This window comes from Falco rusticolus, chromosome 2, assembly GCF_015220075.1.
Source record: "Falco rusticolus isolate bFalRus1 chromosome 2, bFalRus1.pri, whole genome shotgun sequence".
Lineage (NCBI taxonomy): Eukaryota > Metazoa > Chordata > Aves > Falconiformes > Falconidae > Falco > Falco rusticolus.
Window position 1 is genome coordinate 29,474,863 of NC_051188.1, and position 15,916 is coordinate 29,490,778.

Here is a 15,916-nt window from a genome sequence, read left to right on the forward strand (position 1 = left end):
GACAACCTCCAGAGGCCTCTTCCACCTCCTGATGTTTCTATGACTCTATAACTGCCACATAAATACATATAAAACCCACAATGTTAAACCATAAAACCATAAAAACTAAACAAAGCCAAACATACATAGCTTTGCATATACAATGTAATCTTGACATGCAGACATGTCCTATCAAGAATAAAGAAATGTTTAATAGGTAACACAACACACTGATGGAAATAAGAGGGAAAGACTATTATGAAGACCAACGTACATGAAACAAACCAAGATGGGATTTAAGCCTGCAAGATTACCAATATGTGTCACAGTTCCTACTTTATCATTCAGCTTTACTGAAGCAAATGATTTACAACACCACAATGAGAATTAAAAGATCCGGTCTGCAGAGGCAAAGCTGAGTCCAACATAAAAATATTTTTGCTATGTTTATTTTGTCATCATCCCACTGACACACACTGCCAAGAGCAGGAGAGCTTGTGTCACTGCCATCATTTTGAAGCCTAGTTAAACCAGTCAGTGAGTTTGCAATACTTCATAAACGAACACGCAGAAGGTTAAGCACAACTGACTTTTCATCTCTATTTTATTTCACAGAAGCAATGAATTCTGGGGTAAGAAGGAGAGAAAGTTCAGGGGAAACCTGCAGTTCTTAAATGACATTTTTCATAATTTAACCAAAACAATAAGTAAATGCCGTGACACTTGTGCATATTCAACTCTCTGAAGAGATCAGCCCCTTCTTAATTAATGAAGCCTACCTCCAGTGAAACAAAATCTGGCTTTCTTTATTACAGACAAAAAGTTTTCTGTACACTACCATCTCTTTTTCCTGACAGTAGGACACTCAGATATTCCAGAATTTGGTTACAAGCACCATCAATGTAAACACTTGAATCTTTCATTTCTAGTTAAGAATCAGTAAACAGAACAGAAATACTTGGAGACAGAACCAGTGGAGACAGCGTAAGTTCAGAATCCACGGAAGGTCGTTTGGCTTTGTGCCCATTAAGATTAACGTGGTAAAATCTGGAGCTGAGCTGCTCAAGGAACTGCCAGTTAATGCCACGCATGAGCCTCGCGACTGGCACCTGAGCTGTCCTGTGCTTGTTTGCAGAGCTCCAGTACCAGTGGCTCCTGCCACATCGGGAGATGGACCCCGGATGCGCTGAACCCCTTTCTTGCAGAGGAACATCCTAACTGGAAAGACATTTCAAAGCCTCCTCTTCGTTAAAAGCCCCAGTCAGCTCTTGTCAGGAGTCTGGATGTCGGCATGAATCCAGGATCAGGCAGACACATCAGCTCAAACCAGTTTTTGATTTCACGTTCAGATCAAATGTTATCTATGTTATTAAAATATTGTGAAAAGGCCCCCTTTTTTTTTCCTGTTTCAAATAATGAATACTAAAATTGTTAACAGATTTGAACCAAATTTGTCCTGTTGGTTGTCATATCTGGAAATGGCTAGTGTTGATACAATGGCTGTCCCATAAACATACAACGCTATTTCATCATTTATTTTTGTACTGCAACAAATATGACAGAATATAACGAATCATAAGTTTAAACTTGTGGAGCCTGACTGTCCTAGGCATCACTGCTCGTATGGTGAAATGCAAGCTGATGGAAAAAAAAAGTGGTCTGACCTCACAGTGTTTTACATGTATTTTGACAGTGTGCAAACAATAACATAAAGCACAGCTGTGGATAAATCGGGTCCACTGCGTTCAGAGTGGGTTTGCTATAAAGGCCACAGAAGTCAGAGCAAAGACTGTGTGGACTCTGAAGGAGTACAGAGCAGGTAAACACATGCACACCATGACAAATCCTTCATTGGCACTATTTCTGGCCCCAGACATTTCTTAAGAGAACAGTTTACCCAAGACTTCAGTAAGCCTAAATAGTTTTGGAGGGCAGGAGAAGTCTGATAATCTCCTGCACTCTCAGAGCTTGGACAGATTTTCCTATTTATATATACATGGTGTTTAGCACAAAAGAAAAGGTCTACCTCTGGTATGTGCTATGATAGCATCTCACAGAGAGCAGACTCGGACTTCAGCTGGATGCCTCTTTCCCTGTGTGGAGAAAATGACGGCAAATGGAAAAAGCCTTGAGGAGTAGCATCCTGACTCTTGACTATCCCTCTTGCCTCTTCTGGCTTGGGGGTGCAGGTTTAATGGAATCTCCCCCCTCCCCTATAAATCTATACTCAAATTTCCCAGGCTTTCTCCCAGAATTGTTTGTATAAACTGTGCGTTTACTTAAATGGGCCAGGGAAGCTGATCCACTTTTTATAATAACTCTTATTTGGAGTGTGTGTGTACTTTTTCTTTTTTTTTTGTGTGCTTCCCCTCTCCCCCCTCCCCCCCCCCCCTCAAAGCAGCAATTCTTCTGATTAAAACTACCTGATAATATAGCAAACATTTTTCTCCACAAATGTATTTTTATTCCATCCACCACAATGCCATCATGGTAGGTCTTCAGCATCTGTACCTGTGTATAGATTACATTGAGCATTATACATACACATTTTAACATGGTCATTTTCTCACTGGCTAGATCAGAGCTGCAATCAGTACTACTTCTCTGCCAAAAATGTAACTTTTCAGAACATGCATGATGCAACCTGTTCACATGACTTAAATCTGGTGAAGGTACTTGGCTGTCGTACTATCAGCTTCTTACCTTTTTTTTTTTTAAAAAAGTAACAAATTAGTTGGAGCAAAACAGGGTATCGAGTATGCATTTTTTAAAAACATTGCTTGAAAAGCCGGTAAAATTTGACTTGTTCTCCCTTTGGAGAGAGGTATTTGAGAAGAAATGTGTTTTCCCCAGAAAGAAGTATGCTTGCACTGGAAATATGAAGAGTAAGTTTCTGCATTATTTATTTTTAACAGAAAAATAATGACCCCTTAAAAAATAGGGAGCTGCCATGCATTTGGAACTAGTGGTGTAGCAATATATAAAAATGCTGGGTAATCTTCCTTGTTTTGTATTCCAAAAAGGTAAGCCCTGTATTGCCTGAGTTAGAAGTCGCAAACATGGTTTACTTGGGTTACCACTGTCTACACAAGTGGTTTGGACAGCAGCCTGGATGGCTTCTTTCCAATGGGAAAGGATGGGCTTTTTGAGGGAACGGGTTGAAAATGTTCTGTAAGGTTTCCCTTTTGGCACTTTCTGAATCCTGGACTATCAGAGTAAGAGATACAGTGGAGCCTCCTCTTCCCTGGGGAAGGAGTGAAGCTTTTCCCCCACCTCACCACTGCCAGCTCTCAGAGGTTACAAGGAACCACGTGTGTCCTCACAGGAAAATTCTTGGTTGACTTCACTGTAACCATGCTACCCGGACCTGCTGTGCTTAGAGCTGCCTTTGGAACTTGTGAAAGGGAAAGAAGACCCCTTGCTCTTCCCATCTTTCCTGAGTTAAGGGTGTTTCTCAGAAAAGTTAAAGCAGTTTAGTGTCACAAATTACTCTTCATTGTCTGCCAAAGAAAAACAGGTTATTATGTGCCTCTTCCAGAATTTCCTTCACCACCAGTCCAAGGGTCAGTCATAGAAACCATCCACCTTGCGCTGCAGTGGAAATGTCTCTGTGCTGGTCACCTTCTCCAGTGCAAAGGTAACGGGTGCAAACCTAGACCGCTTTACTGTACATAATTTGGGGGCACCCATTTCTGAGGGATCTGACTGTTCTCTTCAAATATTTAGCATGCTCTGCTGCATCACCTTCTCCCCAGCGAGGAACCTTCTGCACACTCAAAGTGGGCCCACTGCTGTCATTCACAAGGAGAACATGTTTGCCCTGGAAGGTGTAAGACAGAGAAACCTCAGATGTAAAACTCTTCTTCATTAACTGGTAAAGCTGGGCAAACACTACCATGATCATCCAGAGAACAAGGAGCTGCTCTCGAGGACTGTTTGTGCTGCTTGGAGAGAGATGCTGATGTGAATTCGGAAAGAGAAGGCAGTGAACCATCAACTGACTCAAAGGTATTGCACATGGCTGGTACAGGCCTCGCGCCGGTGGCTGCCTGTTTAGCCTTACCAACAGTTTGTTTCTGGGGGGGAAGAGAAGCTTCCAAGTCACTGCAAAATCCATTAAGGGCAGAATACGCAGAGACCACAGACAAGTCTGAGAAGGACAGCTTCATCCCCGTGTCTACATCAGTCTCCTGGGCACCCTCCAAGTCATCAATGTTAAGCCTGGGGCTGCATCTCCATGTTTTTAACCTGGTTGCAGGTGACCCAGTATTAAAAAACTGAGATGGTTCACTGAAATGAGAAGTCTCTGAGGCTGAAGAGCAGTTCACTGTGGGCAAGCAGAACAGAGACTTGCTTCGTTGAAACGACCGTGAAATGCTGGAGGCGCTGCTGGATCTGCGTGTGAAGTCTCCTCGATCATTGTGTCTCAAGTCCTGCTGGGAGAAACCAAGATAATGACCAAGGCCATTTGCCTGATGTACCTTGTTTTGATCCATTTCTTTTGGTTGCTCAGGAACAGATCGGTGGCTCTGAGGAAGAAAGGCTGGCAGAGTGGTGGAGCGGGAATATGTTGACACAGATGGATATGGTTGCTTGTTCTGCTTTGCAGACTTCCTACACCAACTGCGTGCTTGCTGCAGCCGGGAAAGGGAGGAAAGAAGATCACATTAATACAGAATTGGCAGTCTTACAAATGTAAGCCTCTGTTGCTGAGTTGTTACTGCAAATAATTATGAAGCAGACTTCATTCAGTATGCTTGCAGCAAATGTTTCACTTCAATAACAAAGAAAGCATGCCCTGCCAAAATCCCAAATATTTACATAAGGAGCCTTGAAGACAACAAGAATAAATGGTAAAGGAGCCCTGCCTTGTGGGCTAAATTACACTAGCTCAGAATCCTCACTTCCTATTGACTTGTTGAGATTCATTCATATTCTGTCTTCCAGAGTTACTGCCTTAGTGGACAGCCAAAGAATAAAACTGAAAAAATGGGAGATGTATGCTGCCATCATTATTATTTCTCATTTCTTCCTTACTGTGTGTTGCAAATATTTTTGGTTTTTTCCTCTGAAACATCAAAATGCCTTTAGCAAGCAACGTCATTCTCTAGTCTTCTCAGTGGGAATTTACTACTTCTTTCAACTCTTTCACATTTTCTTTTTCATCTCTGGTTAGCTGAGCAGTATGCTCTGGAACCCGCTTGCTCTATTAACTGGTTCCAAATGACTTTAAGCACAGACATCTAATTCGCTTGTAGACACCTAGACTGAAGACCTAACCTGATGGTTACGATCTGAATCTGGACCTGAACCTCAGCCCCACGGCAGGATTCAGTTGCCTACCTGCCAGATACTCGAGCATTTGAACAGGAACAGCAGCTGTGACAAATGGGGAGCCAACATCCTTCTCAAAAAGCAGCTGGAGGGCAGGTGGCCTTCCTATGGGATTAGACACTGTTGCGTGGGTAACTGAACTGAGGCCCTAGTGTTTGAGCAATCAAGGATTTTCATCATCCCACTTATCTCAGTAAGGCTTTCAGAGGTTTGCATTTTTAAAAGTTTAATTTAAATTCTTACTGTAGTTTCTTGCATAATACAAAAGGCTAGATTTCTGTCCCAAAAGGGACAGGGACTAATGGGACAAAGTGCAAGATCATAGCCTTCAGAATAAACAATGATCTTAGCTATGGGACTTGCCAGTTGGAAACAACAGAGAAGAAAGGACTAGGTATCTTGGCCAGTATGTGCTACTAAAATGGCAAGGCTGTGACAACCATGACCCTGGGCAGTCTCAAGCGAGTTAAAAAAGTATTAATGCATTGCGGACAACACTGCTAAGGCCTCATCCAGCATGCTGCACGTGACTCAAATCATGCCTATGTGAAAAAGAATAAAACCAAACTGAAAATGATGCAGCCACAAGGAAAAAAAACCCACCATAAGATTAACTGTCCATTAAAAAACCTGAACCACAAGCTAATAAAAGGTTTCTAATCACAACAGAAGTAGAAGAGTCTTCTGGGGTGACTAATGGATGGAGATGGAGCTCAATCATTTGACCAAAGAGATTATATGACATGACAGAAAGGGATAAGACCTGGCAGCCAAGGAGGTCCTTTGTATCCCCTGTCTCTGAAAGAACTCCATACATTGCTGCTTCTAACATCTTGCTAGTGCACGTCACATTGTCTTAGTGACCCAGATCTGTCATAACCATCTTCTGGGTTTTATTGCAGTGATTTTATAGGCAAAAAAGGATTTTTACATTTGCAAAAAATGGTTTGTTTATTTGTGACTGCATGGCTAGAGGTGATTTACAGGACAGCTAGATCATAGGGGTTCACTTAGGCATTGTAGATGAATATAGGTACAAATGTATCCGTAATGAGGTATGTTAATTCACAACCTATTTCTGTATAATATAATAAGCTGTTTTCCTTAATGCCATAAAGAATTAAATGAAGTAATGGGGAAATTAACCACAGTAGTGTAGCAGTTTCATTAACTGGTAAGAAAATGAGTACGAGAGAATCAAATAAAAGGAGTCAAGTTGTCAACAAAACATTAACCAGAAATCAGTTTAGACCTCTACACACAACATTATTTTATTTACGCAACATGTGAGTTAATTTGTTTAAAAAATTACTCAGCAAGATAAAAGGCTTGTGCCTATGAAGAAAATACCATCTGTTTCTTAACTGAAGACCTTTTTGGGAAACCCAGCAATAACAATCTGACACGCTGAAAGTCCACAACCAAATCACTGCACTCTTTTGATGGGTTTGTCCAAGAAAACACTCCTCATTATATTTTGTTTGCATTAACCAAAGTTACTCTTTTTTTCTCTGCAGTAGCTCCGATATCAGCTACACTACATGGACTCAACCACCACGCCTGGTGAGCCAACAGAAGTCCAGAACACTTTTCCTACTGCTCAGGGGGAAAATCACGAACTGCCTGACCACAGCTTGGTTTTATGCTGTATTCTTGTGTTTTTGTAGACTTAACTGATAATTTGGCAGATCAAGCATCCAAAGAAACCAAGGATCCAAGCGAGTGCAGTGGTCTTACTTGTGAAAAGGAAAGGAGGTCTTTGGCCCCACAAGCACTGGTAACAACTAGGACAAAGATGCACCTGGAAACAAGGATTTTTGGAACAGATCTGACACTTGCACCAGGGAGAGTTCTGTGGGCAGTATGAAAGCCTAGCCTTTACCTTGCACAGCCCACACCATCTGTCTATACGCATATAAGACAGAGCCCTCAGACATCACAGGTAGGATTTAATTGCCTAGTTAATACAGCTCATGGAGTATAGAGAGCCATGCGGCTTTCCCTGCAGAAAATTCCTGTGTCTCGTTAGCTGAATTGCTTTCTAGGTCCTTGGGCTGCACTGAGTACATACCCATCGACTACAGTGAGAACACAGGCTGTAGCTCACACAAAAATACTTGCAGTTAGATGTCTGTTTTAGGTACGTACAATCTGGAGCTGAACCTAATCCTGCAGAGATAACTCCCATGTGTTAATTTTTCTTTGGTGTATAGAGGAGCTATTTCGCACACTAGTAGAAGTTTCATGCATTTAGATGACGGTAATAATTTGTTATACTTATTTGTTGACATAACTTTTGACACATGTTCCAAAGAAAAAGTAATTTAATTTGGTCTCTCAGGTCACCATTAGTGAGAGTCACTGTGTCTGTTTCAGTTGTGTAATTGCAGGTATCGGCTGGATCCTGCCTGGCCTGCAAGCACAGGCCACTCCACACCAGGGATTTCAGCGCCTGGGAATGTTCCCAGGCATGTTTAATTTATTGATACAGGTAAAGTCTTAAGCATTTTGGGAATAAAGCACAGGCACAAGAATAGCTGTTTTGAGCTCCTTCCAATATTTACAAACTCTCCAGTTTAAATCAGCTTGTGTTAGTTTTGGATTGTAGATATGTAGACATATGTAGGATGTAGACAATGACTACAGCTGCAACCAAATTGCCAGTACTCAAAAGGATGCTTACCCCAGGTATCACCCACAAGGGTATGGGCTGGAGGGCAACACCAGAGTAAGTGGATGGGGTGGGATTAAACATCCCTGCTAGAAACGCTGGGGCTCTCACATAAAAACTTTCTAACCGAAATACAGACAAAAAAGTAGAAACTCAAAGGAAAGGAGACGTGCCCTTCTAAGTGGGACCACTTGGAGGGGGCAGCCTGGCCCGTGCAGCTGAACAGCTTTAAGTACCTGGTGTAACTGGAACATGCTTACACTAACAAGAAAAATCTACTTTAGGTAAGGCATTACTTTTAGGGGTTTGTTATTTTAAACATTTTTTCCTAGCTATTTTCATGTTTCTGTGGACAAATAAGAGCATTTCATTTTATACAAGGTATTTGCTGTTATTTCTGCGACTGGGTCACAGCTCCTGGTGAAGCCCAGCTGACCTGGCAGGAGGCAATGGTGGATCAACAAGGAGAAGGGGACAAGTACAGTCTGCCCTTAGGATGGCTGCCTGCAGGGCATGCCAAGAGATGTCATTAACACAGCTCATTTCTGAACAGCTCTGTTTACAGGAGGAATTGTTGACCTCAATCTTTTTTTCAGATGTGTTATGATTTAGAAGACCTGTTTTCCAATGCTGCTCTTCATGATATGGGCAAAAGGAGGAAATAATAGGAGGAGATTTTTTTTAATACTTTCATCTTAAAGCAACATATCCGAAGACTTTCTTGACTGTGAGAATACTGGACTGCACAACTGTGCTACAGGTAGAGCGTCACAAGCTCCATCTTATGAAACACTAGTGAATAAAGATTACAGACTAATCCTATATTGTAGAGAACTGGATTATGTGGACTAATAAGACTTTTCTATATCTACATTCTGTAACTTGTCAGAGATCACAGAGAGGATTCCATGATTTAGTCAGGATTAAAATTCAGGCAAAACTAGTTCCTAGTCCCATTCCAAGGCCATTGACTGTGCTCCCTTGCACCACCCCTGTCATGCCATACGGAGACCTGCATGCAGCCTGTGTGTTCATGTGATTGCGCCTCTTTGTTTTAACCTTACAGCGCCTAACAGTCCCACAAAGTTCAAACTGGATTTCCAGGTGTGATTGCTCGCAGGAGAAACCACGACAAGCAAGGAGACGCCAATCTTCCACTGCCCTTCATGCCATGGGATGCTGAAAACAGCAAACCCTATTTTTGTACCTTGAGGACAGTGTGAAGCAGATGCAGCTACTCTTTTCTGCAGAACAGCCTTCCCCCGCCTCCTCAACACTGCCCTTGGCTTTGGAAGCAGTTGCATCTGCTTTAATTTCTGAATTCCTTTCTTTTTTAAGTCCTTATTTTCAGCCTTCTCACAGCTTGCTTTCTGCATCACCTGTTAGCTTGCTGCAGCCTGGCAGAGCCCTGCCTGGTACGGCCATGCTGTCTGCATCAGGCCCAAGCACAGCAGAGATGCCAGCGAGTGGGTCAGCCATCTGAGAGGACAAAGACTTGATCCAAACTGACACGCTGATTATGACTGAAATTCCAAATACAGGGAAAGAGATTTGTCAGACCTCGCCACAAAGATGCACAACAAACCCGGCCATTGACTGAACAGATTAGCTCTCTAACAGGACAGATTTTTTCATCTGGTGCTAATCTGCTGCTCATATATAATCTCTGCACAGATCTTTGTGAAGCCTGGAGGGATTTAGAGTCTTTGTGTATTACAATGGGCTGCAGAAGAATTTAATGATGAATATCTGGGAATGCCATAAACAACTTGGGGTGAACCTCGCAGAAATGCACTTTTGAATTCACTTGGGCTGCTTATACCTGACACAAAAAATCCATCAGTGTTCCTGCAGTCTATTTTAAGTAATCTTTTTAAGAAAGCAGATAGTGATCTCATTACGCATTATCTGTATTAAGCACTGCCAGCAAGGCTCCGCTGAGGTCAGAACCCAGCCAGCATGGCAATGACATCACCATCTCGAGCCCAGATTTTGCCTGGTGTGCTCAATAGGAGTGCAACGGTGTTTGTTTAATTGTATTAAAACCAGTGGGATTGGTCCAGGGAAAAAAAACAAAACAAAACAAAACATGAAAAAGCGGCAGAGGTTAGTCCTCAGTATTATCATAATAAGTCTTACTTGAAAAGCAAAATGTCTTCAGAAGGACAGCATATCAAAAGGCAAAATGGACAAATTTGACTTAAAATTGAACATATTTGAAAAGTGGCATGTACTGTGTACACAAAACTAGAACAGGCGGGTGCCTTGTAACACTAAATATATTCACTCTCAAGACTTTTTGCTGTATGGTGTATAGATTCATCAGGGATCTTACTATGCCATGAAACATAACTGCACTAACAGAAAAGACAAAGTACCTTAGAATGAAGAACAACTACAATATCTCCTCCTATTTGAGTTAGTGACCGATTTGCTGTGTTCCCCCCCAAACCAATTAGAAGCACTAAGAAGAACAAAACAGCTATGGCACTAAAATGAAAGGAAAAATAGAGTAGAATATCTTTAAAAACAGGAGGCTAGTATTAGACTTCCAGATTAATTAAATCAGCTTATGACACCTCCTTGACCAAGTCAATTTTTACTCCAAAAGTCTCCCTTTCACCAGTTTCAACAGAAACTAAAAGCAATTTTTGTAAAGGTTCCCCGTCTACATCCTTGCCTGTACTTGATGCTTTTCTTTGCCTTTCTTCCTTTTTATGTTCAGATCTGCTCTACCTGCATTATTAATTCAAGCAAGCTTGAAGCTCTTTTCTCACCTCCATTTTCCTTCCTGCAGACTAAACTGTTCCCTGCAAAAGTGCCCTCTCTTTGCTTCTTCTGTCTTTCCTTTTTGCCTTCTCTGCTTCCTGGTTTACGTGCTCATCTTTCTTCTATTTGTACTTAACCGTAGTGACTTGACTGTAGCAGTGGGACTGTGCTTTCTTTCCTTTATTTCCCAGAATTTGCAGTTAGTAATGCTTTGAGTACCAGAGACCAGATGATTTAACTACATTTAAGACTACAGGGGTACATTATATCACCCAGTCTGACCTTGTGTTCACCATTTTACAAATCATTAAGCCATTTCTTTACTGAGCCTGCTGACACTTTAGGCAGACAAAAGCATTTCAATTTTCAGGAGACTAAATTGCCGTATGCTTCAGGCAGGGGCATCAGACAGAGGTCCCACTAAGCCCAAGGCCCCTAAAATGGTAGCAGATTAATGCTCCTGGACTATTTACATGTTTTATCAAGATCATATTATCTTGATCATATCAAGATCATCCATCACACTGGATGACCAACAAGGTACCCAAACTGGAAACTACGGGAAGGAGAAGGAACACTGCTTTGTGCTGGCGAGAGGAAATGCAGATCCAGATGCATTTGCTGGGTCAGCTGAAGTGACCATGACCACACTGATCTGCGTCCTAAACCTCTCAGCAAAAACAGAAGCGAACCCTGAGCCTCCAAGATTTGACTCTCCTTGGCCAAGATAAGTTTGAAAGGCAAACCAGTCCTCATGCTGCAGAGAAAATGTTTCTTTTCATCTGAGTTGGGGCTGGAAGGGGAAAAGGAAAAACTTTGTCCTAACCTCAGATCCTGTAATTATTTTGACTCAGCAGCTCAGTAACACCCATCCTTGCTACCCATATATCTAAGACAGGGTATTTTCTGCATTCCCAGCTCCTTGCTTCAGGTGCAGCTGGTCTCCAGCACCCTGTAAGAAGGCACTGTCTCTGCTCCCCAATACCCATTGGGTCAGTTATGCATCATAGAAAAATCTCTCTTCCAGATTTCTGCGTTCAGCTATCTTGAGTGTGAAGTCCAACTACAACCATACTTTTTCATGCAGATAACATACATGTTTTAAATAAGCTGAGGCAAATATAGGCCCTTTTCTCCTCCTCATGGCCTCAGATAAAAGGGCATAAAGAGATGTGTTCACGAGTCTCACAGACACCCGTATTATATAATACACTGAATAAACACAGAGGTTTTAGCTATAAGATATTGATTCTTTTTGCTGTATAACATATTTGCTGTTGTCCATGCATGCATGTAACCCTCATGCTGCTTCCCATCTTCAGGCATTTTGCACTGCAAATGCCCAGCACAGAATGCCTTTATGTATGCAGCTGGCAGACACCTGCACCGCCAGGCTGACTTCTGGCAACTCCAAGGATGTATTCAACAGTAACATACTGACCTTGTACATAAACAACTGCAGCTGACTTCACAAAACCAATAGGGGGGTAACTACTGCCTGACTGCAGATCTCGAGTACTTGTTTTGTACACCCAGTGAGGGAGAAATCTCCAAGGCAGCAGAGACCTGAGCTTGCAGGTAGCACAGCAACAGGTTCATAATTTTTAATGGTTGGGTCCACAAGCAATCTTTTCTCAGAACCAAGGCTTCAGGTAATAAACCATATTTCCTAAATATGATTATACCACTCCTGAACTCAATGTCATGGTTGCCTGGTATAGGTAAGAAGAGCATTGGCCGATTAACTCAGTAAATCAGCTATAAACCCCCCTCTAAAGAAAGCTGTGATCAGTTAACATTTGCACTGTTACTTCAATGGTTTATATAGCAACACTAGACAGAAAATAGCCACCCCATAAACTGTATAGGTTCATTAACACAATAAATGGCATAAAAGCCTTACAACTACTATCTGGCTACCTTGTTTCAGGCAGGATTAGCATAGACTGGTAACAAACCATGCATTTCTCAGGATTTTTATTTGTCTTGGCTTTCCGACAATGTTGTTTGCTTCTTGGTGCTGAAGATGGGGGAGGAGGAGGGCTTTCAGCAAGAAATTGGTTATTACAGGGTGAATCAGGTACCCGAACATAGACGCTTGGTCCATTCTGGTATCTCCTAGGGTGCCCGCCTGGCATTCCAGGAGGACACAGCCCTCCTGTAGGTCCTGAGACTAATCTGCCAAGACACCCCTTCTGGGCAGCTGAGGCACCCTTTGGCATGTAAAATGGCAGTAGGTCTTACGCTTAAACACCAAGCCACTACCTAGGTGAGATTACTCATTTACTGTCACCTGTCTTCCTCCCAGGTATGTCTGCATGTTGTGTCCCCCCACTCCCCCACGTAGAGCAGCTAGGAAATTCTGCCAAAATGTTATGTTGCCTTTCCTACCCTCTCCAAAGACATTCTCATAACTTAAAGAAGCCATCTATGCACCTTCTTCTCTCTGCTCACTATCCGTGCTTCCCAAACACACACGGCCAAGCTGGTCTCATAGTTATTAACCTCTCCTGCTTCCCGCATTGCGCTGCCAGGAGTGCAAGTTCATTAGCACTTCAGCTGTCTCTGTGCGGATTATACCCAGAGGCTGCCAGGAATATGGACGTGACCTATAAAACTGGCAGTATATTCGGTATACCGGTATATGGTATATTCTTAGTTACATTATTTACATATTCTTCCCACTGCACTGACAAGAGCTTCCCAGAGGTCCTGCTTCTGGGCATAGCACTGGTGAAGCAGTCTGGGTGTCTTCCCACAGGATGCAAACGTGCCCTTAAGCCTTGCTCCTGCTAAAGCCAACTGAAGCTTACCCTTTGCCTCAGCTGGTATATAGCTGCACCCTTGGAGCTAACGTGCCAATGTGGAAAAGCTACTGTGACAGAATAATTTTGAAAGGCTTCCTTGCAAATGAACAAATAGTTTCTGTGGCATTAAACAGATTTATCCTGCCCATGAATAACTTTTTCTCTTGCACTGACTTTATCTAAGCCCCTTGGTAATTGCATTTGTAAAATGGGTTAAGAGCATGGATCAATCTGGCTGGCAAGTATCCAAGTCCTTGTAAACACACCAAGAAAAATAAAGAGGTCACATCTTATCAGTCTAACCATGGAGGTATATTCAAACTTCAGACATTAAACTGCCTGTAATTTAACAGGGATGTTAATCTACCATTTTGGGTATAATTGATAATTTTAGTCTGTAAAAAGCTGCAGTATCCATATGAAGCAAATAGAAATATTGGGATCATTACTAAGCACTGATGTGCAGGCTGAAAAATACTAGGAGGACATTGTGTGGTTTCATATAACTGGGAAGAAGTGAAAGTTATGACCAATGCTGTGGCAGTGATGACACTGTTAATAGCAGAACTCTGTGAGAAGTGAAAAGGTAGTCCTGTTACTTTAAAAGGTAGCTACTATAATTGTTTTGAACTCAGAACAAGTTAAAAGAATATGAGTCCATGGATCACCAAATCCAGTGTTTCTTACACCTGTGCTCTGCTGTATAATCCCTTTTCCTTAAGTGACCATCCTGTCTTGAATTAGGTATTAACCTGTTTGCATCTGCTGGGAGGCTGTTACGTAGTTGGCCATCAGTATGTACAACTGCCAACTCAGATCTGTTTATCCACAGCTTTTTGTTCCTGTGCCAGAAGAATCATTTAGTGAAACGACCGTTTTTTCTCATTCCTGTCATTTGCCTTCTGGTATAGTTTCCAAGCACAGTCAGAGCTCCCTGCAGACTTCCTTTGGTTAGGCTCAGATGACCCTATCTTCCAGTTTCCATTTGTAAGACTGTCTCTCCGTTCCTCTGCATGGGGGGAGAGCCTTTCCCTGCACCCACCCCTCTCTGGAGCCCAGGGCTGAAGACAGGTGAGGCCTGTGGGACCTTGTGCAATAGCACAAGCACTTCCCATACTCCTTAAGGGATACTAACACACCAGAGACTGCACATCTCTTTTCATGTCCATATTGCACTGGTGGCTTGTAGTCATCTGAGTACAAACAGGACATTTTCCCTTTGGTTTAGTTACAGAGCTCTACTTCTGACTGTACAGACTTGTTTAAAACCTGTATACCAAGACCTAGTCTTCATGACTTACAATAGCATAAGTTAGATCCAAAGTTTCTGGTTTCCCCCCATTTTGCATACATTAAACTTCTTTTGCTCTGCCACACTTCCAGTGTGATAATTTCCACTTCTGTAACTTCATTCCCATTTGCCATTTTGCCTTCCTGTTCAGCATCAACATCCTCAGCGAAAACAGAAGTAAAAATTAATTTCACTTGGAGGTCATGCTTAGCAGGCTTTCACTCTTTTAGTGCATATGGCTAAAATCTTATTCCAATTTTCTTTGAAGGGTTTACTTCAGCCTGCTGTTCAGCAAGTCTTGTTTCACCTCCGTACTGTCTGGCACCTGTTATTTCTGAAAATTCCCTGTTTTGAAATTGAAAGCCTTATTTAGAAGCCCTATTTATTTATTTTTTTTTACCCTTCCCTTCAATTTACTTGAAGCCAATGCAAGATGCCATAAACCAAAGTTATATAACATAGCAGAAACCTCCTGAAAAAGAACAGGGAAAAAGGCCACAAGTGCATGTGGTTTCTCTGTAAAAGGTTTGTGATGGCTCTTGTAAGCTTGAGTTTACAGGTTATCTCAGGCTAGCACAGGTATGCTTACAGTGCGAGCAACAACCGTGACAAACCGGTGACTGTCTTGGCAGATGGGCAGGGAAGCTGAATTGCCTCCCGAGTCCTGGACACATTCTGTTCACCTCTGGCATGGGGTTCCTCTGCGGGTGGCATCTGCAAAGTGGCACAAAAGTTTTTACCACCACCTGGACGTGACTTACCAGCACACAGAAGCCCCATGTACCTGGATTTTCAGTCCCAGGAGCTACAAACCCAGAGGCACTGTGCTGGGGGTGGGGTGGTACATACCTCTGTGCACACCGGGAGGTCTGTACAGTGGAAGGATGGCACACAGAAACAAGGTCAGGCAATTTGATAAGCTTCATAAATGCAATTCACTCTAACAAAACACTCTTCTTTGAAATCTGAACAACAACTTTCCAAAGGTGCAACATGATTCAAATGTTAAGCAGCAGTAAATACCTCTGCAGCGCAGGAATGCACATTAGCCTGGCTCTGGATTGC

General features: G+C 42.4%; 1 protein-coding gene across 2 annotated transcripts in view; it reads right to left on the reverse strand.

The window, feature by feature from the left end:
• Positions 1-565: 565 nt before the first annotated feature.
• FAM124A (family with sequence similarity 124 member A) overlaps positions 566-15,916 on the reverse strand; it is a 55,971-nt gene continuing 40,620 nt past the window's right edge. For both annotated transcript variants that reach the window (XM_037377954.1, XM_037377953.1), the window contains exon 4: positions 566-4,613. In XM_037377954.1, coding sequence (XP_037233851.1) covers positions 3,825-4,613 — 789 coding nt within the window. In that variant the 3' untranslated portion in view covers positions 566-3,824. The remainder of the gene's footprint in view (positions 4,614-15,916) is intronic.